Source organism: Sebastes umbrosus, chromosome 13 (assembly GCF_015220745.1).
Source record: "Sebastes umbrosus isolate fSebUmb1 chromosome 13, fSebUmb1.pri, whole genome shotgun sequence".
Classification (NCBI taxonomy): domain Eukaryota; kingdom Metazoa; phylum Chordata; class Actinopteri; order Perciformes; family Sebastidae; genus Sebastes; species Sebastes umbrosus.
This window is the reverse complement of record NC_051281.1, coordinates 28699153-28723698: the sequence shown is the minus strand read 5'-3', so window position 1 is coordinate 28723698 and position 24546 is coordinate 28699153. Positions and strand designations below refer to the sequence as shown.

Sequence of the window (24546 nt, the reverse complement as noted above, 5' to 3'; positions counted from 1 at the left end):
TATTCATGAACCTTTTTTCCTCTGTCTATCTACAGTACCCATTTATCATATATTAGACTACATTGTGCTATCTAATATGATAATATAGGCTACATTTACAAAAGGATTAGAACTTCTGAAGACTGAAATGTATATTTCACTCACTCCACCATCCCAGCAAAGATTTGCTTCATATAGTCGACCTACTAAAGATTTTCAGCGGCAAGTGTTTGATAATGTAACAGTTTATCCAAACATAATAAAATGAGGCTATATTTCATTTAGTTTGCTAATTTCTTAGTGATTTAATGAACTGGGACTGGGTTTGATGGACAGCTGGCGGTACCGTGAGGTGGTCGGCTTATTACTAACGCGGTGTGTTTCCGTGTAACGCAACGGCGGATGATCATTCAGGCAGCCTTGTTATGTTCGTTTAACGTTACACTGCGTTGTCCCTCACCGTCATCTACCGCTTTTTTCTTCCCCACCGCGCATGACCAGCAGCTCCCGCACCTCAAAGTCTCGCCGCACATCCGTGTTGTTTTCGTCCGTCGCTCACCTTCAGGTCAGTAAAACAACTTCTTTCATCCAAACCAAAATACAAATCTCCTCATATTAAAGTGCTGTAAAAGTCTCTAGTGTGTTAGCAGTTGTTCTTTCTGTCACACTCACAGCTCCGTACCGCGATCTAGTCCTGTCAGTTACAAGACAGCAGCAAACAGTGCGATCTGCACGGCACGTGGGGAATACCCTGAACCTCAAGTGTCTTGGACAGGTGTAAACAAATCCAGTGCTGCACAGCTGGAGGATGCTCAGACATCCCTGCTGCAGGATCCAACCGAGGACACCTTCTCTGTCAGTGTGAAGGAGCTATAGTCTGTAACCTGCCTCATCTACAACATTCACTCCCACGAAAGCATTAAGAAAACCACAGAGATTGACGCTCCTCGTGAGTGCAGCAGCTCATTCACATAAAAGATGCCATTTTAGCAGCTCTGTAAGGTACTTAAGCACAGCGTTGCTTTGAGCTACATGCTAACGTCAGCATGCTTACACGCTCACAATTACAATTTACCATGTTCACCATCTTAGTTCAGTACATTAGCATGCTCACATTTGCAAATTTGCACTGAACACAAAGTACAGCTGAGGCTGATGAGAATGTCATCAGTTTTGCAGGTTTGATCATAATTACACTACTTATCTAACCCATTCATTAAAAATATGGTTATAGCAGGTTTAAAGCATAATTATTTTTGGTGTTGGAATTGTGGGTAAAGCAGCATGTCAAATACTTTGATGCTTTTTGTTATTTCCCCTTGGTGAGGACCAGCAGCGGCGCCATAATGTGGTTATTGTAGCAACTGCACTTATTGCAGTCAATGTTGTCATTTCATTACTTGTGTTGTACAGAAAACGTGAGTACATTTATTCTCTGTTGCATATTTTGTGGTTTTCATAGCAAATTCTGCACATCTATCCTGCATGAAAGGATAGAGAAGCGAGCTTGGGACCAGAAGGTCGCCGGTTCAATCCCCCGTACCGGCAGGATAAATCTGGGTGGGGAAAGTGAAAAGCAGCGCTTGCCCCTTCCTCATTACCACCACGAGGTGCCCTTGAGCAAGGCACTTAACCCCAACCGCTTCAGTGGCCAGCAGATCAGACTGTGGTTGTACTGGACAGCTTCCAGGTGTGAATGTGTAACTGTGTGATCAGGGCGTTCCTGAAAAAGAGAGCGTGAACCTCCCTCTGAATAAATAAAGGTAAAAAAAATCATACAATAGCTTTGAAAGATAAGATAAAAATGTCTAACGCTGTTCTTTCTGTTTTGTCGTACTGTCATGACTGAAATGATTGCCTTAATTCCAGGTAGAGAATTGGTCCAGACAGAATAAAATGAGGACTGGAGGGTGAGAACGCACAAAAAGGAGTCACGTCTAACCTCTGAGCCAGTCATCTCATCGCTGTCAAACTTTGAAATGACTCTTTAAGCCGGGCTCTCCTGTTTGAAATGATGTTGACACGAGAAGGCTGTTTTCACATTCATCTTGTGAAGGAAGAAAGTTTCTCTGTGCTGCACCTTAAATCTGAGTCAGCGAGCGGGATTTTGTGACATCACAACTTGTTTGGAAGTCATTCATGGTCCAATAAGCACAGGGTCTGGGTCATGTTAGAAAGCTGAAGCTGTTGGTTTTAAAGCTGAAGTAGGCGAGATTAGAGCAAATATGATTAAATATAGTTATTTTTATAAAATGTTGTTATATCGTGACAGTAGTACATGAAACAGGTAACCTGAAAAAAATCATGTTCCTCTGTGTCGTCCGGTGTCCTCTGGTGCTCCTAACGGCATCTGCAAGATTTCACATACTGGAGGAAAACAGGCAGTAAGAGCTGACCTGAGGTCTGCTGTCCAGCTGCTGTCTATGAGAGCTGGCTGTCAATCACTCGCGAACTCCGACCAAACGGTCAAACTAGGCAGCGCTGATCAAATATGAACCAATATTATGTTATGTTAATGCCTATTTCTCTCCTCAGATGTTTTCAGAATCATCTTGTAGTGCACAGTTTATCTGTAAAATGAGAAAGTTTGTGACGCCACCGCCATTGTGAAATCTGGTGAAGGAACGCCAAGAACAGCCAATAGGAATGCTCTCTCTCAATGAAATGACCTGTGATTGGTCAAAGTCGTAGTAGATTTTCTAAAGCCTGAAAACAGAGCCATGAGGAGGTGCAGAAGTCTAGTTATCTCTCAGAACACTTGAATTACAATATGCTGAAAGGTTATTATGTTTTTTTTGCCCAATGATGCTAAAATTATACTGCATACTGCAGCTTTAAACAAAAAATATATGCCACCACTAGATGGTGTTGAAACTCAATCACTGTAATAGTAACATACTGAAACACTGCAGAACTGGTATATGGTAAATTAAGCTCACACTATCAACGCCTGCATTAATCGATCCTGTTATAAATACGTCTTTAAAAGAGGTCTTTTACTCTGCAATTGTCTATTTTCCTCCTAATCGGCCACATGTAAGGCAGATAAAAATAAATTACATTTTGTTCAACTGTGACATTGTGTATTTTAGGGAAGCGTGCCCTCAGATGACTTCCAGATCACGTAGTTGGATCTGTACCCCAACCCCCCCTTTCCAGCAAGCATGCGTCATTAGTGACGCTACTTAAAAAAGAAATTGCCACTTGAAGTCATAACAAGTTTGCGAACACCCGTGCCTTGCTATTTATTGTCCACACCCTGTTCAGAAGGAAACTACTTAACTTTTTTATCATCATCATTATTGTGATCTTGATAACCCGACCCTTTGTAGTGCTTCAGTGACAGCGGTGGAACACTTTTTCCTCTCTGGTGTGTGGCAAGAATGTTCTCTGTGTTAGTGGCATACTTTCTCCTGTTAGGTAAGTTTGCTGCATTTGAACGTCACATTTTTAGTACACTGTTTCCTGTGTTAATCCCTGTGAATCTATCATCTATGACATTTGTGAAATGTTTAGGTTGGGATCTGAAATGAGCATAAAACATGAGTATGACGTTCAGTTTTCCGTCTCAGTAATGACGGCACCGCGTGAGGCTCCACACAGGAAATAATTGAAAAACCATCTATTTCCTGTGATTTTTCAGTGTCTGATGCAACAGTGGTTCTCGATGTCAACACCACTGTTGGCGAATCAACGGTACTCCCATGTAACCTGGCGGTCCCAGCTACCATTGGCTTAAGGAATCTACGCTTTTCCTGGCAAGACGAAAGAAAGTACGTTTTGTACTCTTTTAATAGAGGAAGGGAGAGGCCAGAGTATGTAAATGGACTTTATCGAGGCAGGGTCACAGCCTTCCCACGGGACATGATCGTTGGGAATATTTCAGTCACACTTCAAAACATAACACTTGAGGATAACCAAAAGGTTTTCCAGGCTTATGCAGCAGTTCTTGATAGCGGAGGGACGGGGGGATACATTCTTCCACTCAGAGAAATCTGCCAAATAACTTTACATGTTGCAGGTAAGGATGGAGATTTCACTTTTTTTTACAGAAATGGTCAGATAGATGAGAAGATCAATACCACATCTAGATGTTAAATATGAAGCTACAGCCAGCAGCTGGTTAGGGGGTTTATGTGCTGGACTATGGCCCTGTTCAGACCTGGTATTAATGCGTCCGAGTTTTCGGATCACACGTGAACAGCTCTAAGTACAGGTGTGAACGCACTCAAGACGCATTGAGATCCGATCACTCAGACCACATTCAGAGCCGGTCTGGGCCGCACATGGCCTCGTTTATTTGCATAAAGAGCGGATAAGTGAGATCCGATAACAAGTGGTCACTGGAGACACATTCTAATGCTATTTCTGCTATTTCTACTATTTTTATGCTAAGCTAACCACATGCTGGCTGTAACCCTACGAGATAAGATGTTACGTAGTGAGATTTAGAGATGCTGGGGGTCAGATTTCATCACCTTTTGACAGAGCCAAGCTAACTATTTCCCCTTGTTTCCAGTATTTAAAGCTGAAGTAGGCGAGATTGGAGCAAATATGATTAAAAAAAGTTATTTTTTCAAAACGGTCGGTATATCCTGACAGTAGTACATGAGACAGGTAACCTGAAAAAAATCATGTGCCTCTGTGTCCTCTTGCTCCTAACGGCATCTGCAAGATTTTACAGACCGGAGCAAAACAAGCAGTCAGAGCTGATCTGAGGTCTGCTGTCCAGCTGCCGTCTATGAGAGCCGGCTGTCAATCACTCTCGAACTCTGACCAAACGGTCAAAACAGCTGATCAAATATGAATCAATATTATGTTACGTTAATGCCTATTTCTCTACTTAAATGTTTTCAGAATCACGGTTTAGCTGTAAAATGAGGGAGTTTGTGATGCCGCCGCCATTGTAAAATCTGGTGAAGGAACACCAAGTTCCGGTCACATGACTGGAGCACAGCCAATAGGAACGCTCTCTCTCTCAATGAAATGACCTGTGATTGGTCACAGTCTCCCGTCACGAGCTAGATTTTCTAAACCCTGAAAGCAGAGCCATGAGGAGGAGCAGAAGTCTAGTTTTCTCTCAGAACACTTGAATTACAATAAGCTGAAAGGTTATTATAGAATTTTTTGCCCAATGATGCCAAAAATATACTGCCTACTGAAGCTTTAAGCTAAGCTAAGCTAACCTGCTGCTAGCTGTAGCTTCATATTTAGCAGGCCAACATGAGGGTGGTGTTAATCTTCTCATCTACCTCTAAGCAAGGAAGCTAGAGAGAGTATTTCCCAAAATGTCTATTGTTTTAATAGTAATAACAGAAATTATGTTTTTGTTAATGACCATTATGACACTCTTACTCACAGTTGCTTACGAGAGAATCAACCTGGCTGTAAATGAAGACACGAGGACTGCAGTCTGCACACACAGAGGATTCCCGAAGCCTTTGCTAACGTGGAGACTTCAGAACCTTTCTGACCCCCAACACTTTTTAGACGCGAGGGATGTGCACACTACAGCAGTGCAGGACCCTCAAGATCATCTCTACAGTATCAGAAGCACTGCAGATATCTCTGGAGGTCCATATCGATCCATAATCTGCCTCATCCACAACCCTACCCTAAATGTGACTCTGAACACCACCCACATTTTAAACAAAGGTAAGTTAATAGAAGAATACATGGTCGTGCAGTGTCTTTTCTCCTATATCATTTCCTGTGTTAAAACTTGGGCACAATTGACCCTCATATATGCTATGGTGCCATTTACCCAGCTGTGTATCATCATTAATTAATGCTTTATGCCAGTGGGTAATACATAACAGTGACACAAACTAGAATAAACAATGAACTTGCGGAACAGAGAAGCCAATCAGCAAGGCAACTCATTTGATATCTCTGGACATCCTTCAAAAGACTGAAAGAGTAGGTAATTCACATCAAGAGGGGGTTAAAATCATTTTACTGTCCCAAAGAGCAAATTCTGCAGACCATAAAATCTCTTAAATTCCTAACCTCAAAATAAACATTTCTGTATATTGTTTCTCTGAGTCAAAAAGTAAATTTCTTCAGCAGCAGAATCCAGAGTTTTGGTATTTAAAATCTAAAGCCAAATCAATGCAGGAAATAAGAGCACTGTGGAAGGATGTGAGGAAAATGTATGTTCCACAATTAAATTAAATAATTACAATGAAAGCATGTCCAAGCCTTCACTGTCTGACCTAACATAACCTATACAGGAAGTTACATTGTGTTAGACAGTGACCAATGAACATAAACCTATCGTCCATGTCAACTGTAGTCATGTGGTGCTGCTGACACCTGCTGGGCAAACAGTGTAATGCAACAGGCCTTTTTCCACAGAGGACATTTGGAAGGCACAGTAAAGGGAAAGCACAGGTGTAAATAATGAAATTATTTATGGCTGAATTCCATTTAGCTGCTCTGATTTCAGGGTCCTTGTCTTGTACATGCTGGCTCACTGTCACTCTCACCGGATGCTTGTAAGGAACAGAGCCTAATCTGTAACATATGAAGAGATATTGATTCTACAGAAAAGAAGGATTACTTATGATTAGGGATGCACCGATACCACTTTTTTCAGACCGTGTACAAGTACAAGTACTTCCATTTGGGTACTCACCGATACCGAGTACCGATAGTACTTCTCTGTGCCAAAAGACCCTCGTTAACAGCCAGCTGGAGGGTGTGAGCGACACACGGCAGGCTGGGGAGTGCTGCATACGAGGCGGTGCGCTGTAACCGGCTCTAGGTCGGCTTGGAAAGGCTCGGGGCGAAGGTGCTCCCCGGGGCCTTGGCCAAAGTGTCACCTGGGCGGACTGTCCTTAGTGCGCCCCAGCGGCGTCGTGCCCCCAGGGCGGGGCTCGGCCCACGTATAAGGCGCCAGGGGTCTGCAGCGATGTCTGCAACCCACCCGACCCATCTTGAAAACACGGACTAAGGAGTCTAATGCACGCGTAAGTCAGAGGGTGCAAGCGAAACCCCGTGGCGCAATGAAAGTGTGGGCTGGCGCGCGTCGGCTGAGGTGGGATCCCGCCCCCGCGGGGTCGGGCGCACCATCTGCCCGTCTCGCCTGCACCGTCGGGGAGGTGGAGTGTAAGCGCGTGCGATAAGACCCAAAAGATGGTGACGAGAGGTTAATGTCACGCTGCCGTAAAGTGGTATCGGTGCCGTTGTATCGGAGCAGTTTTGCGAGTACGAGTACATGAGCACAGTATCGGACCCGATACCCGATACTGGTATCGGTATCGGTGCATCCCTACTTATGATAAATTTTCATTTCTGACTAACTACAGTACAACCAAACCATAGCCAGTAAACATTGATTGATTCATGAATTCTATACGCTATCGCTTGTTTAGTTGACTTATTCAAAATACATCCTTCGACTGAGAAAACTATGACAACTCAACAGTGAAAGTCTGTCTAATATAAGCACTTTTCATGTTTCATCACACCATTTGTTTCCAACATGATTCAGACTGAGTCACAAAACAAGAGAGAGTTTAGATGTTTGTATGAAGGCGAAAGCAGCACAGCAAATACTTCCTGTCCGTCTCTGCCTACAGGTGGAGCAGAGAGGAGCCTCCCCGGCCGGACCGCGGTGCTGATATTGGCTGCAGTTGTTCTCAACTTGAGCTGAGGTTGCATAGATGTGAGTTGTTCTTATTTATTGACAATTTTAGAGCATTTCATATCCAACTGCTGAGAAACACGTCACCGATAACTCATGAATGCGTGGTAAAATGCTAAAATATGTATATTCATAAAATTATTAAAATATGAATTTGAATTGGCCTATATAGAGTATGTTGTCCATCCATCCTGTTGTTCATAATATTGTTCATAAAATGTCCTCTTATATGGTTATTGCTATGGTAACGTGACGTAAAGAATTGTGAGTTTCGATTTTGAGCGATCACCAGCTCATCCATTTTATAAATATAGTTTTTACTGTCACTATGTGCTGATAATATATATATTATCAGCACATAGTGACAGTATATATCAGTATATATATGATATATTATAGTACATTTTTGATAGTATGTGCTGTTTGAAGAATTTGGACGTAGCCAACAACAACCAGATTCAACGTTTGGTGGCTAAGCAATATCACTTATATAGTTCAACGTTGAGGTTTGCATCCCAAGCACAGAAAATTAAACGCTATGACTATTGTTTTTTATGTCGTTGTTTATTGTTTATTAAGAAATATGTTGTTATGCTGCTGAGCTAAGATTATCTGTACAGGAAGTATTGAGACATATTACCCTCTAAAGAGTTGAGAGGTGGTGTAATCTTTGATTTTTGTGATTTTGTGATTACTATTTATTGTGAATAAGTGAGATAATGAGAATCTCTGTGTGCTGTACAAGTTGGAAGCAGAATATGTTGTGTAGCGATTGTCAACCTAAAGCATTATTTTTACATTTTGCAGAACATCTTAAATAAATGTGTAGCACCAGACTGAGCCTGTGGGATATCATTCAGTACTCAGGTACCTACATTTGGCACGATTGATTTAACATGAATCGGTAATCAGTAGTACCGACGTAATTTGTTCGGTACCTTAAAAGTATCGATTTTGGTGCCCAACCCTACGTATGCATCTTAGAGAGATGGATGCACTTACACCTTTTCAACATCTGGCCAGAATGCGTCTCAAACCTCCTTAGGAGGTGGTTTGAGCAATTTGATTTCAATCCGTCTTGAATGCTTTTGGATGCATTGACACTAAGCTTTTTTGAGATCGGACAGCTATCCGATCCACCCAAGACACTTTAAGTGACTAAGTGTAAATGGGGTCATGTATACTACATCTGGCCAAGACAGTTAAAAAGATATTTTTATAAAAACTGTTTCAAGTAAGATAATTCATCCTCTTGCTCTGGGTTGACCCGACTGTACGTACGTTTTCTACATTGCCTGGCGGAACTGCTTAAGATAAATAACTGTGTGTTAATTTAACTGAACTGGGAAAATAGGTATTTTAAGATGCAAGCAGTTATTAATGATGTTTGAAACTGTTTGTGTGTCTGTGTGTTGGGGGGTATGTGCATGTGTGTATATGTGTATGTGTGTGTGTGTGTGTGTGTGTGTGTGTGTGTGTGGGATGGGTTTAGAGGGCATTAGAGTAAGGGACCACACTTTTGGGACACATGGGAACTAAAAACCTTGGAGGATTTTGTCATGGGGGGAGGGTGTGAGTCCGATGGACGGCAGCTTTGAAGGGATGGCTCTTGGTCTTTAAGGTAAAGTAGCCTCGAGACATTAAGCTGTTAGACAAACTGGCTCAGGAGGAAAAGAACGGGTAAAATACACAAGAAGAGGATTTTCTGCATGGTCAGTAAAAGAAGAAAGTCGATATAGCACAGATATATGACACTGCTAGGGTCACACTGGAGGGTCAGGGGTCAGCCTTTAGCAAATAACGAATTATTAAAGACCTTACCTGCTCAGTCAATACCATTTTCACTCATCTAGACAACAGAGGCCTCTGTAATTCTGCCTTTCTCTCTCTTTTATTATTAATTTAGTAATCGATTAATTAGTCTATATCACAATGTGAGGCTGTCTTATTTCAGTTCTGGTGGGAAAACAGAAAAAAACTGACATGTAACGTGAAAAAACAATCACCAAAGCGCCAGTATGGTTTAAGTGACGAAGCCTCCTCTGCCCCTGCTTAACACCTTTCCAACCTGTTGGCCCACAAATGTTAAAAGGCACATGGGGGGCTAAGTCCTGGGATGCACTACACAGTACGCCCCTCCTCCCTTTCTACACTGGACCTTCGGAGCCCCCTTGTCCCTGGTTCCCATGTCTCTGCTGGGATTAATCCCTGAACCACAGGTGTGATAATCCCAAACAGAATGGCGCTGCTGAACACTGGGGCCGACAGCGGTCAGGCCACAGTCTGCTTTGATCAGCTGTGTTCCTGTCGGTCCACAAACGGGGTCTGGGACCTGCCCGCAAAGAGACGGGAAGACAAAACAAAGCACACTTGTTCTACAGAGACAGACTATAATTTATTGTGAAGTGGTGTTTTAGCAACCCCCTTTACCACAGACATGTTTCCATGACAAGTGCGTCAGAAAAACCACAGTTATTTTCAACTTTGTGTTAAAGATGCGGCGCTGGTGCTTTAGTGTTTCCTTTGATGACATTGATTTGTATGTTCATTGATAAGAAAGCTCAAGTTTAGTTCTTTGACCTCTTGAAACACACATATTTTAATACCTTAACATTAACATCTTCAGAACCACGTGTTGGTAAGGAATTCTGTCTTTTGCATAACAAAATCTCGCCATTTGACATGAATATGGTCGATCCTAACATGAAGACAAAGCAGTAAATCAAATTAAATTTAATACAAAATGAAGAAGAAGGAAGTCACATCATTTCACACGGGGTATGGGTTGGTTCCTCTTGCACAGACTCTCCAGTCTGCTGAAGAAAATCTGAAGTTTCTCTTCCTTTTTCCCTGTCTCCGGACAACAGAAAGGACACATCATTGAAACCATTCACACACTTCTCTAAAGTCCCTTTCTGAGAAATGAATGCTAAAAACAACTCCACTCTTTCATCACCCAGAAATACTTCTTCTGAAAACAGTGAGCTTTTAGTTATTGCCACCAGTCATCAGTCATCTGAGAGCTAACATGACAATGCTAACAAATCTTTATTTTTATCTTTACAGTATAGGAGTAGGAATTACACAACAACATTTCTAAAATACAATGTATGCCCAGCTTTAGAATCACTAAGACTGACAATTTGTGCATTGACAAATAAAACCCCAAATCACAAAAGGAAGAGGTCCTTGAGATGGTTTGGTTCCCACAACTGGTACCATGGAGAGAATCAGCACCACTGCCTGTTTGGAGGTATTGCACCACATTTATCAAATCCCTTCCTGGACGCAATGGCGAAAGGTTGGCGGTTCGATCCCCGGCTCCTCTGGTCCACATGTCAAAGTGTCCTTGAGCAAGACACGTCACCCCAAATATCTCCTGAAGGCTGAGCCATCGGTGTGTGAATTAGTATTTAGATTAGATCCTGATGGGCAAAGTTGGCACCTTAGTAGCCACTGCCATCAGTGTATGAATGTGTGTGTGCTAATGTAGCGTAAAGCGCTTTGAGTGGTGGAACACTAGAAAAGCGCTATATAAATGCAAGTCCATCCATTCATTTACAGTGTTTTCAAAATAGAAACCAGCGACAGTGATATGATGAGATTGATAAAATGAGAGGTATGAAAACACATAAAGGAAACTGCACACCAGTCGTATACAACCACATAAAAAGACACCTTGTGTGCAGTTGTGTGTGTGTGTGTGAGTGTGTGTGTGTGTGTGTATACAATGACCTCTATATTGTATTTTATGCCCGGGGGGATGTTCAACACAACCTCATACAGTATTTTGTCTGTCACTGTATTGACAATGCAGAAGGCACAGTGTTACTCCATGAGACTTATCTGAGTGGGGTTTGTATAGCGTGGTAACCGGAGGCCATGACAATGGTGGACATATGATACTGAGCTGCCCATAGGTTTCATAACCACAAGTTCAATTTTCTCATGAATATGAAAACAGACAAACAACTTCCTCTCTTTTACAGTTTCATGTTCGTCACTACATGTCTTTACTGGAGACCACTAGAGATGCTCCTATATGGAACTTCAGGACCGAAACCGATAACTGATAATTATCTGTTTGTTGTGGCCGATTACCGATACGATTACTGATGATATTAATCTTCCAAACGCATAAATATGAAGAGGAAAATAAATGTAGATTTTGAGATTGTCAGGTTTATTTATCCAGTACAACAATGTTTAGAGACCCTTCACCATCCCTTGAATAAAGAATACATTAATTTAGTAACATTTTTGGTAGAATTGCGAGGAAGGGCTTGATTCAAGCAAAAGACAATGTTTCTACAAACTACAATCAAAATAGGGCACCAAGTATAAAACTTTTTCCGGGACCCACACACTGAACACCTGACTGTTTCTAATTTCTGAGAGGTCAACATCTCTCTGACCCATTGTATGAATGAAGGGGGCTTTAATGATTTCCAATTAAGTGAAGAACAAGGCGGCGGGCCGGGAGAGATGTACATGCAATGACGTTTTTTGTAAGGGGCTGATGAATTCAGTTTATTTTCTTAAGATGTAGACTAACTAGTGCCAGACCTTTTTGACAAATGTGTAGGCTACAACAACCATTAGATTAACTTTACACACTGTTTGACGGCCACACCGGGAACGTCAGGAGCGCGTGGCGGCTGCGTTATCTGTTGTTTTTTATTTCGGCGTCCGTTTTTTATGGTACGTGTCTGATGGGGCGTTTTTTATTGCAAGGGCTCGCCATTAGACACAACACGCTCAGCACCTGATTGGACGAATGCTTTCCCTCTGTGGGCTGCTGCTCCCAGCTTTCAAACCAATATGGAGGCTCGTTTGGAAACTTTCTTCTCTTATTTCACGAAAATAGTTCACCGAATGTGTTTCTGTAAACATTTGAGGCTTGAAATAAGCCACGCAGTTGCTGAATCTGTCTTTATTTTGGATCGACAACGTTTATTTTAAAAGATTCTCGGGAGTTTCGAGAGGCAGCGAGTCGCGTCGGACGCCCGTGATTTGCATACAGTAGCCTGGACCTCAACTTTATGCAAATGAGGAACGGCAATCTTGACGCTCCGTTTTTCGAATCGCGCCGCCAAGCTACCAGAATGCATTGCACGGCTGCTTACATAGACAGTGAAGCGTGGAAAGGACAGATCCTGTAGACACGTACTGTTAGAGCAGCCACACCTCCCGCGTGAGACGCGCGTCTCTCATGTCACAGACAGTGAAGGTGATCTATTGACTGTATATTTACATCATATCAGCAACATTACTACAGTTTCAATGTCTATATCTGTAGAATATGTTACGCAGATGAAAAAAAGTAAAGACTTGTTTTTAAATCAGCATTTCCTGCTTTCATTTCAAAATAAAAGCCCTCAAGAATTTTTTTTCTGTGGACAGAATTCCTTCATTTGTTACCACAAGGCTTTTATTCCGAAATATGTGCAGGACAGTGATGTGGAACATGCAGTGACTTGGAGAGCTCCATGAATGAATATAGTACGGGGTTTTAATGATGGATTATTACTATTATTTACATATTACCACATGTTTCTTAACCTTTCTCTGTCTAAAATAAATATAAATAAAATTTATAATGAAATGAAATGGCCATTATGAAGGGCAAACTATATGTAGAAAGAAAGGGCTGAGAGCAGCAGCAGAAACGCTGCTGACACGCAGCTGGTGTGAACACCCAACGCAGCCGCCACATGCTCCTAACGTTCCCAGTGTGGACGAAGCGTAATTAATGGTTACCTAGAGCCTTTGTTTTAGAAGGCTGCCAGCCTTTTACAATAAAGTGAGTTGAGCCCCGCCCTCAGGTGAACAGTGTGTGTGTTAAAATCATTAATTTCAGACCAGTGTTTCAGTTATTCTGTCATTTCTTTTCAGTCAAATTATACAAAATAACAGAATAAAGACTCATCTCTGCTGTGGTGTTGTGTTGTGTGATGTGTTGCTCTGGCTGTGATGTTGGTGTAGATTCGTTAGTGAAAGTGAAAACAGGTGTGCATCATTAGGTCCTCTGAGCAGTGACTGACTGGACTTTGATAAACTGTGGGGGGAAGTGTCAAATGTCATCTGATCAAATTGGTCATGGGTTTGTATGTGTGGCCATAAATAACTCGTAAGAAAGAAACCTGCATTTTTGTCGTTGAAGTTGCTTTTTAGCAGAGAAAAGCTTCCTCCTTCAACAGATAAATATGAAAACAGCCTTCTAGTGTTAAACGTTAAAGGCGTTTTCACACCTGTAGTTCGTTTGCTCTGGTCTGAATCAGGGACCAAATTGTTACAATGCTGCATATTGCTTCGAGTTTGGTTTGTGTTCACACGGCAGCATTTACAATCGGACCAAAATATTGGTGCGCAAAGAAACTGCTCTCGAATTGGTCAGAATGTCCATGCGGGAAAACTCCCGGAAGTAAACAAAGAAGAGCAGACTTCAAGAACGCAACAATGGAGGGACAACTACGCGGCCCGATCTTGGTCCTGGTCATCTTTTTTTTTACCTCGTAGCAATTTTTCACTCAAGGCAAACGATAGAGTTTGAAAATGAGGCACAGTGGGGTAAAAAGGTCCTGGAAAATGTCCCCGAAACTTAATTTAGACCCTGGTCCCTGCAGTCGAAATGCAGTTTCTCAAAAGCTTCTTAGTTCCGGGGGAAAGTTTGTGCGGTGGAAACGGGGCTATAGTCCCATTAACATGGTATAGTCCCAACCCAGATATTTGCTTGTGTTGAAAACCTTTGAAGATAAATACACAAAAAATCCAAAGTCAAATGTTTAAAATGTCTTAAAACATGTGTACTACTGGCATTATGATGGTACCATGAAACTTATGATGAACTTATAGGATCTTACTCATCCTACATTACTTTTTGTGTTGATTCTGTAATCCCCTCTAAACAGGTTGTTATTTTTCCCAATAACAAACCATGGGTAACCAAAGATCTTAAATCTGCTATTAATAATAAGAAAAATATATTTTTCACTGGCAACCCTCAGGAGAAGAAGGTTGTTTCCAAAGAGAAAACCAATTGAGACCTGTAGCACTCACTTCCCTAGTAGTGAAGAACCTTGAGAAAATCTTAAAGGAAGAGGATCTTTCCCTGGTGGAGTGCAAACTGGATTCACTCCAGTTTGCATATCAAACTAGTAAAGGAGTGGAAGACGCTAAACTCTTTATCCTGGACAAAGTTCATAAACACCTGGAAACACCAAAAGCTCATGTAAGACTTTTATTCGCTGATTTTTCTTCAGCTTTTAATAATATGCAACCTCACATTCTGATTGAGAGGCTTGCCTCTTATTTTAACCTACCTCACCAGCTTTTAACATTGGTTTTAAACTTTTTAACAGACAGAACACAACAAGTTTTAGTTAACAGTATTATGTCTAATACCTGGGTCTCAAACACAGGTTCTCCAAAAGGTTGCGTCCTTTCACCACTGCTTTTTATTTTGTACACTGATAGCTGCAGGTCTTCTAAGGAGAGCAGCTTATAAGTGAAATTTTCAGACGACACTGCAGATCATGTCTGCGCTCTTCCTGCCTTTGTTGAGTGGTGTGACAAAAATGTCCTTGATCTCAACGTTTCAAAAACTCAGGAACTTGTGATTGATTTTAGGAAAAACAAGGTTAATCCCGCTCCTAGTTTAATTATCTTATAAGTACCTGGGCACAGTGTTTGACTCTCATCTCAAGTTCAATTTAAACACTGAGTCCATTGTTAAGCGAAGTCAACAGAGAATCCATTTTCTGCGGAAAATCAACTCCTTTGGTGTGTGTAGATCTCTCCTGTGTACCGTCTGCTTGTCCTATATTGAGAGCCTGTTAACTTTTTCATTCATCTGCTGGTTTAACGGTTTGTCTATGAAGGACAGGAATTGCCTAAACAATATTGTGAAAGTCTGCTCCAGAATCATCGGAGCAGCAGCAAAGCGACTTAAACTCTCTCTGGGAGAAACGTGTTCTCCAGAAGGCCAAAAACATTTTGAATCACGACCACATCCTGTCCAGTGAGTTTACACTAATGCATTCAGGACGGAGCTATCTGCCACCTCACAGAAAGACAAACCGCTACTCCAAGTCGTTCATTCCTTCCGCCATTAAACTGCTGAACGCAGAGTAACTATCTTGAATGAATGAAAAAAAAAAAAAAAGTATTTACTTTGAATGTAAAGTTATTTTGCACTAACCATATAATATTTGCATTTAGGTACATTCGTGGAATGTAATTTGTAATGTGTAATACTCTTGGCACTTTATTCTATTTATTCCTTTATTCTTTTATCTCGTCTTGTTTTTATTCTTATATTTATTGTTTTTATTTCAAATATTTTATTCTTGTACTTTTATTGATCTTGCACCTCCTGATATGCCACCTACTGTGTTCCCTCTGCCATTGATGACTGTGCAGTATGAATGTGTATATGTCTCGGTGGACTGTAGAAATTGAATTGCCCTTCGGGGATAAATAAAGCTATCTGTATCTGTATCTGAAATACTGGAATACTTACTCCTCGTCAGGCCTGCAAACAATGACACTCTTTGCTTGAAGTAGTTACAGCTCATAAAATAAAATACTTTATCTTTCATTTGACATGACACTTTATTCTGTGCAACTATGTCTCCTCCAAAATTATGTTCATACAACTAAACTGCACTCTCAATTACGTTTAGAGGGAAACGGATTACAGTCTCAGTTTTAAACAGTTATAAATATGTGGTTAACGTTGTGAATTGAAACCAAAAATGCAACTAAACTACTGTGGGCTTAATAAAAACACATCTGGCTTTAAATGACTATGAAATCGGAACAAAACAAAAGGCAACAAAATTACACATTTATGTTTAGGCAACAAAACTGCTTGGTTAGATTTAGTAAAAAACATCATGGTTTAGTTTAAAGCGACTACGGTTGTTACGTTATTAAGCCACAGATATACAGTATATTAAAATAAGTGAATGTTGACTTTTGGTTTCACATGAACAGCAGCTTCCTGAAAGTCCTGTGTTTAGTCTACGAAGATTGTCATTAGAAACGTATTTGTGATATGTCAAAAACAAATGTAATATACGTATGTAAAATACATTTCCCTTGAAACATAATTCACAGTGCAGCTTTGTTATATGGGAATGTGACAGGGCTGTGCTGAAGATCTGGAAACCAGTCTTAGTTTCGATATTGTCATGTTTTTCTATGTTTCTGATTATATTTTTAAAAAATGTAAAAAAAAAAAAGAAATGTACAAAGGAATAAATAAAGTAACCTTTGACAAGTGGTCACAAGTGAACTTTTCTTCACTTTAAAGGGTCCCAAGGCAAACAGAGTTACATGACATTTCACTTCCTTTTCACTCTAGCTCAACTGTAGTTAAAATTAACAAAAAAATTCTACATTTTACAGAATAAATATGCCAATTGATGTTCATTATCCAGAATAAGAAAAGTGAATAACGTTAATGTAAAGCATGTCTGGTTGGCAATTCAAAAAGGAGAAATGGTACCTTAAGAAAAACATGCTCATTTTGTCCACTGGAGGGCAGCCTTTACCAGATAATTCACCAAACACACTCACCACCTTATTCTCATCATTTATTATGTCTGCCGGTGTGTGTGCGTGTGTGTGTGGGGGGTGACTCTCGCTGATGAGAAGTCCTGTGCTCGTACTTTCCCACTCTGCTTGAAGCAGCTCTGAAGTCCTGTTATGAACTGCTCAATAATCAGATGTGTGTTTGTATGAGACTGCTGCTCAGATAAGGCCGCTGTACTGAGAACGACGCCCTGCGGTGACCAGAAGCTCAGTATTAGGAGTCTCGCACGCACACACACCTACACACACACACACACACACACACACACACACACATTGTGACTTTGTGGTAATATACCCTCCCAGTTGTCCTGTCAAGTTGTGTTTCACACTGCCGGGGTCACCCTTTATGTCCCGGTCTAAGTCTCTCCCTTTGAGTCATAGTCACACTAACACACACACTGCAATCAGATTAAATGCAAAACGCATGTGTTCCACATCAGAGCGCAGCCAGCTGTGTGTCCGTCGCCGTCTGTGAAATAACAATCGCTCACACACAGGATGCAAACACATTGATATGCACACACAAACGCAGACAGACTTTACTTATCGGCGCTTGCTCTACTCTCTGACTCCTTCACACTTCAGGCACTCATAGAGGAGGAGGAATGTGAGGAGTTTTGATAAAAAGCGTTTTGTCGTTATATGGCTGGTTCATGACAATTAAAATCCCCCACAAACGACCGGTTTCAACCTTAGCCTGTCCTCATCAGGGTTTCATATGAAGACACAACACCTGGGCTGCGGTCGAATAGTCCTTTTTGCTTAGGAAGGTTCCTAACGGAGTGAAATGACCCAGAAGTACCTCAGTAGCAGCCATGACAAGAGCTGTTTGAATTCTCTTAATGTTAAGGAAAGGAGCTTCAATGTTTCCTTTATTATCTCCTTTAGCATAGGATACACTGGACCATCCTTTACCAAAGGAAACGAGAGAATAACATCCCACAATTCCTTGCGGCCGCAGCATTTAAAGCGACGCACCATCATAATAACAAACGATATGCTTATCTTGCATATTATTTTCATATTCTCATACACTAATTGGGATTCATGTTAAATATGAGTGGACAGTGACAACCATTTCGTTTCACTTTATTTTTAATTAATTATTTATTTTGAACATGTAACAAATACCTCTGTAAAAAACAAATAACATGAACAGTAAACAATCAATTAACAAATAATCAACATCAATAAATATTACATGTCCAAAAAGAATTTGGAAGAAGTATATGGTCCTACACCTTCTCCATAACTCCAACAATTAACTCAATATTTATCATATATTCCTTTGTTTATTTCAATTCCAACCGTGGTAATGAAGTGATGTTTTTCACCAGTTGTCTACGTTAGGTCCTTTATTATAATTTATGTTGATAGAGTGTTCCAGCAGCAGGAGGACCTGTGGTATCTGTCTTTCACACACCGCGGGTGAAGCAGCCTGTCATTGAAAGACCTATTTAAGAATGCACGGGGGGGGTAGCACCTTTTGTAGTCCATCTTCAGAACATTGTATTTTATATTTCATAATTATGGCGCCTATAGTGAAAGTGCGGTCGGACTCTCTGAACACCGCGGTTGTCTTTTCCTGAGTCCTTCTGAACTCATCTTTCCTTGACCTCAAGACGTTTTCCATCGTGGTCAAGGAAAAGTGGTTAGGAAAAGACATTAGGACGTAATGTTTTGACTTTTCGACCGCAGCCCAATAGAGAGATCGTGAGTGCATGCCATTCAGATTACTTCCCTGAGATTTCAACTCCAAAACACAATAAAAGAAAAACACAAAACAAAGTAAACGTGGTTATTGAATCAAATAAAAAAAAAAACATACCATAGAAAACAAACAGAGAAGACAACTGAAATAAAAAGTTCACACTAAAAACTATTTCTTCATTCAGGCATGGATAAACTCTTACATCCAAATAGTCTCTCTCTGGAGGATTTCGGTCTTTGCATTGCATAGTCTGATTTTGTCTTTTCATTACATAACTGCGCTCAGAGAGTCTATCTTTTAGCTGTCTTTTGTAAATCCAATTACACAGGCAAACAAACCACAAAGGTGGTGTTACAGTTCAGACTATTTCGCTGATCGTATGTCCTCATTCCTGGTCCATCACACCTTGGTTCTTATTTCCAAACCAGAAGGATCCTTTAAGCTACTCACTCTCTTAAATGATTAAAAAGGACTTTACCACTTCTATACACGTTATCCCGGGACAATGAGGCTACCACATAAACAAACCCCAGCAACAACCTCAGTTGACAGTACCAGCCAGCCTCCCTTGCCCTGTGATCTGCCCGCTGACCTTTTTATGAATAGGGAAGATATTGACTGACAGTGCTGGCTGAATAGGAAGCCTGGTTAGCTCCCAGTTGAGCACCGGGGTAAGCTGATACCCCCGTGTCCCCCCACTGCTCGGGTAAACACCGCCAGAGTCAGTCAGTCCCAGAACGAAACTGCAACAGTGACTAGAGGTCATTCTCCACCAAAGGCCGACCCTCCCTCCCTCTTTCTAGCCCCCCCTCTCCCCAGTCCTATGTCACAAGGCCAAATCGATGCATCTGACCCCCCCTTTCTTTTGTGGATGAACTTTCACCCCCCAGCCTAACAAAGCGAGAAAGAGAAAAAAAAGAAAAAACCTTCTTCAGCGAGTGTTTTTAGTCTCAGTGCAGTACAAACAAAGCTGTCCTCTAGTTCCAACACCCACTTCAGGGTCTGTGTGTGGCGCTGTGTGCCGAGGTTGAGATAGTGAGATGGATGGCCTCTTTGGGAGCAGGACGTCCCATCGTAAAAAAGAGCCGGAGTGGTCCTGAAAGGGAAGTGTGTGTCTCTACATGGACTTGTGAGAACTGAAAGTGCGTCAACTCTCTCACCCTCAGATGTCGGCAACTGATTGACAACTTTAATAGTGGAGAGAAGGGAAAGTGTGAGGGTGAATGAGTTTAGTTGCGTACACGGTGAAGTGCTAATGTTATGAGAGTCAAGCCCTGAATTCCACATGTTTGAGCAGGTATAAAAGAACATTATGTAATGCCTTTAGTGAAAGAGTAAAGAGACGACTGAAGTCCTCTGATAATATGAATCTCATGCAAATCACACTTTCTGTCATTTTATCTTTTAGACCGTGTTGTCTGTAAAGAATGAGAGAAATGGTATGATGTGCTCGGTTGCTTTACACCATCAGACACATCCCTTCACGGAGGGTTTTTCCCCGCCAGTGCACATCCAACATTTTCTAACTACGCAGACACGAATGGGCGGAGATCATGCTGAAACCACGCTGTACACGTGAGTTTTCGATACACTGCCCCCTACAGTTTGGCCGCATGGAGTATCTAAAAGTGTTCTCGTCAGCTCATGTCGGTGCGGAAAGCATAACCGAGGCTTTATTGACTTATGACTGTGTTTTCAACAGCACACATATCTGCTCTGTAAAATGAAATACCCCTTGGAGAAAAAGCCAACCCAAAAGGGAAACATTTATGTATTTTTTTGTTTTTGGTTTCATACCGTTCCTGTCTGCCTGTGCACATTCCAGTCAGAATGCTGTTGTTTCTCTGTCTGCATAGACGATGCCAATGAAATCATTTGAATCATTTCACTGTATTTGTATAAAGCGGTAACTTCACCAGAGCCAAAGACCTTAAACTGCAACAGCTTTTCTTGCTAATGTCTCTTTCTTACTGAAGTACTCAGAGAAGTAAAAGTACCAATATTACAAAAAATACTCCATTACATTAAGTTAAAGTCCTATCCAACTGAAGTAGGGTCAAAAGGATCAAAGTAGTGGTTGGACAGTAAAATATCCCCTGTGACTGATATATTATTATGACATTATTAGATTGTTAATACAGATGCATCAGTTTGTTGTAGCTTTTTAACTACTATATATACAGGTAGCTAGTTTAGTACAGTGGTTCCCAACCTGGGGGTCGGGCTTCTCCAAAGATAAATATTAGGTTAGTTGTGAGAAGATTAAAGGGGAACACCACATAAATTATGTATTCCAATATGTTGTTTCCATGGCCTAGGAAAGTTAAATCAATATTTGTGAACATGAGCTACTCTCTCTCAAAACCACAGAAGTAAGTCTAAGGTAGGGGTATAAAGTGTGGAGCTGCCACAATGCCCCACTGTATAATGTAAGGATTAGATCTGTTAGCATCCAGCTGGGGAGGTGTTTTAACTTGGAATTAATTGAATTGGTTGAGGTTACAAGGCTGGGTCAAATTCAACATTGTGCACGGTCACACAAACTGAAAAGAGATCTACTGGAGTTGAAGATTGTTTTTGTCAAATTGACAAGAGTGCTGAAGTCATTTACACACTAGCCTCTGCTCCCGTCATGTCTTTTTGCAGCATGGATCTGATTGGCTACAGATAATTCCCTGTTGAAAAAAATACATTTGTGGATTGGTGGACGTCATGGGAGTCTCAAAAAACCCCACACAAATGCAATGAAGTTCACGCAGCAGTGGTCAGGACCTACCAAAAGTGGTCTAAGGAAGGAAAACCGGCGACAGGGTCAGACCCGAGGCTCACTGATGCATGTGGGGAGCAAAGGCTGGCCCGTGTTGTCCGATCCAATAGAAGAGCTACTGGAGCTCAAACTGCTGAAAAAGTTAATGCTGGTTCCGATAGAAAGGTGTCAGAACACACAGTGCATCGCAGTTTGTTGCGTATGGGGCTGCGATCTGACTCCATAGCAAATGAAGTTGTCCCAACTGTGTTTGTAAATTGCCAGAATATCTCATAAAATATTTCAATGGTATTTGGTGGATTGTTAGACCTAAATTGTCATCAGTATGTGTTTTGACGTAAATCCGGAAGTCTTTGTGGAGGTGCATGTGTGTTTTGTTGTGTTTTTTAGGTTTGTAAATTAAACTCACATTCTGTGACCCTGACTCACAAAAGACAGCGGTACAGCCCAGGAAGATGTTTCCACTGTTCTCTCTACTTTCTCAGCCTCTCTCTCTCTCAGTGACGTTCCTTCTGCTATCCCTGTGTCTGTGTCTGTGGGAGCAGGTGACCTAAAACATGGTGTAACCAAGAGAAAGCAGCCATTCGTTGCCTGTTCCCATTACTCAGACCCAGTGGGAAGGAGCTGGGAGCAGGGAGAGACATCATTCCCACCTGATCCCTGCAGGGAAGGAAGAGGATACTGGGGACGGTATAGGAAACTGGGAATAATGGGTAACTGGTAATAGGAGGGAACAGAGGCAATTTAGCAGTACAGGGGATGTGTTGAGCCAAACTGACAATAGTGAAAAGGTTATAATAGCTTTATTGTAGTGAATATCAGTCTATTCATCTTTGAAACAATAATAATACCTGGGTTGTCACAAATTGATAAAGTCATGGAAGACATTTTCAAAAACTGAGCAACTTCATCTGTTCTTGTCTTGTCTTGATTAAAACATTTAAGTCCAAAAAATGCACCAAATGCAATTCAAACTTGGACATCAAGGCTACCAAAGATTGTGAATGGAATTAATCACAGCAGCTCTGTCCCGTCACATTATGTTCTGCTCTACCACAGAAAAACAGGTTTTTGAGATAGCAAACTGTCAGAGAGGGGAATTCAGACCACATGAATTCAGGTTGATAGTTTTTCAAGTAAAATGTTTCAATGTTATCCATTCAGTGGTATTTTCAAGTTTCAACATTAAATGAATAGTTCAACATTCTGGGAAATGCGCTTATCTGCTTTCTTCTTGAGAGTTAGATGAGGTTGAAACCATTCTTTAGTGGCTACAGATAGTAGCTGTTTAGCTTAGCTTAGCTTAAAGACTGGAAACGTGGAAACAGCTAGCCTGGCAGTAACAAAATCTGCCTCTAAAGCGTAAGTAAGAGTAAAAAGAAGTGGTGCTTTTACGAGGGATTATGTGTCAGATTATTTCTTGGCCGGGAGCAGTGACTTTGTTACCTGTACAGATTAAAGGACCATGGTATACCATGTTAATCAGTGAGCATTCGAGGTGCTGGTAGGCAGATTTTGTTACCTTTGGACAGATCCAGGCTAGCTGTTTAAGCTAACCGGATGCTGGCTGTAGTTTCGTATTAGCCTCTCTAACTCTCAGCACGAAAGCAAATAAGTGTTTTCCCCAAAATGTAACACTATTCTATTTAGTTGTTTAGTTGCTTATAAAATACAAATATTATCCTGGGGATTGGAAATCATTGTATTTGATTTGTTTTAAGTGTTGAAGGTTCATGAAGGACTCATGAGAATGAAACCTGTCCAAATCCACTGATAAGATACAATCCCACTTGACAAGATGCAAATACCAGAATGTAAGCGACACTTTCGCTGAGCTTAAAAACAGACAGATAGCACTTTTCATTTGTTACATTACTCAAATGTTGCTCTGAAAAGGCAAACCATGCTGTCATGAGGGGTCACGGGGTCAAGGTGGGAGGTCAGAGCGGGGGGCAGCTGGTAGCTCAGGCTCCGTGTGTCCAGTGGAAGAAGAACTGGGAAGCACATCTGTCCAAACAGTTCAGCCTCAGTTAGTGTTTGCAGCTCTGCCTCAGTCAGTCCATGAATAAGAAAAACACTACACCAGTTTACTGAACCCTGTCAGAGCCGGCCGGGCAGCTGTATGAGTGGGAAGTCAATGTGTGGCTCTGTGTGTGTGTGTGTGTGTGTGTGTGTGTGTGTATACAATGGTGATGTCAATAGGTTGAAGAAAGTATTCTCACTTTGTAGCTGGCCAGGTGAACGACAGGTGAAGGGGAGGAGAGCAACCAGGTGGATCTAACAAAATCAGGTGTGACACACACACACACACACACACACACACACACACACAGCAGGGGAGACAGGGGTGTGTGCGTGTGTGTGTGTGTGTGTGTGTGTGTGTGTGTGTGAACAGTAGTGACTTTACAGCCTGCAGAGCTCCCCAGGCTCAGCCATAAACCAGTAACAGTAGTGGACTTTTATTGGGGCTGTTTCGCTCACTAAAACTATAATGGACAGCTTTAGCTTAAACACACTTTTCACACCAACAAGTGCTGCTATGTGTTCAGTTTCTGTCGTGCTCAAAATGGATATTTACAAATCACGAGGTTGATTTTGCCAGACAGCACGAGTTAAGTATAGCGGTTAGAAACAGTTGATATGGAGGTGATGAAGTCATTGTGTAAACGTCACATCTAGTCTTTATTCACACACATTTCATTACCTGCCCCCCAGGAGCACTTCAAGTTAAAGGATGGCATTAATCTACTTTTTATTATTGTTAATAAATCCCATAAAAAGACCAAAACCAGTGCTTTCTGACTTCCCCGCTCTGTCTTTGGCACTCAGCCCCGAGCCCAT

General features: G+C 41.4%; 1 protein-coding gene across 2 annotated transcripts; it reads left to right on the top strand.

The window, feature by feature from the left end:
* The first annotated feature begins 3188 nt into the window (after window positions 1-3188).
* Window positions 3189-20998, top strand: LOC119499677 (T-lymphocyte activation antigen CD86-like). Of its 2 annotated transcripts, XM_037788832.1 has the most exons (5): window positions 3189-3399; window positions 3623-4000; window positions 5341-5634; window positions 7563-7648; window positions 20347-20998. In XM_037788832.1, the coding sequence occupies exons 1-4, from the start codon at window positions 3363-3365 to the stop codon at window positions 7634-7636; spliced, it is 783 nt and encodes a 260-aa protein (XP_037644760.1). In that variant the 5' UTR covers window positions 3189-3362; the 3' UTR covers window positions 7637-7648; window positions 20347-20998. The 2 variants fall into 2 exon arrangements, with proteins under 2 accessions (XP_037644760.1, XP_037644759.1); XM_037788831.1 differs by lacking the exon at window positions 20347-20998 and having other exon boundaries at window positions 7563-8463.
* Window positions 20999-24546: the final 3548 nt, after the last annotated feature.

What these genes read in the sequence shown, in the direction of transcription:
- LOC119499677 (XM_037788832.1), top strand. Translation starts at nt 3,363, where the DNA reads ATGTTCTCTGTGTTAGTGGCATACTTTCTCCTGTTAG. An exon ending in GGCATACTTTCTCCTGTTAG is followed by an intron (nt 3,400 to 3,622) that starts GTAAGTTTGCTG and finishes GTGATTTTTCAG; the next exon opens with TGTCTGATGCAACAGTGGTT. An exon ending in AATAACTTTACATGTTGCAG is followed by an intron (nt 4,001 to 5,340) that starts GTAAGGATGGAG and finishes TCTTACTCACAG; the next exon opens with TTGCTTACGAGAGAATCAAC.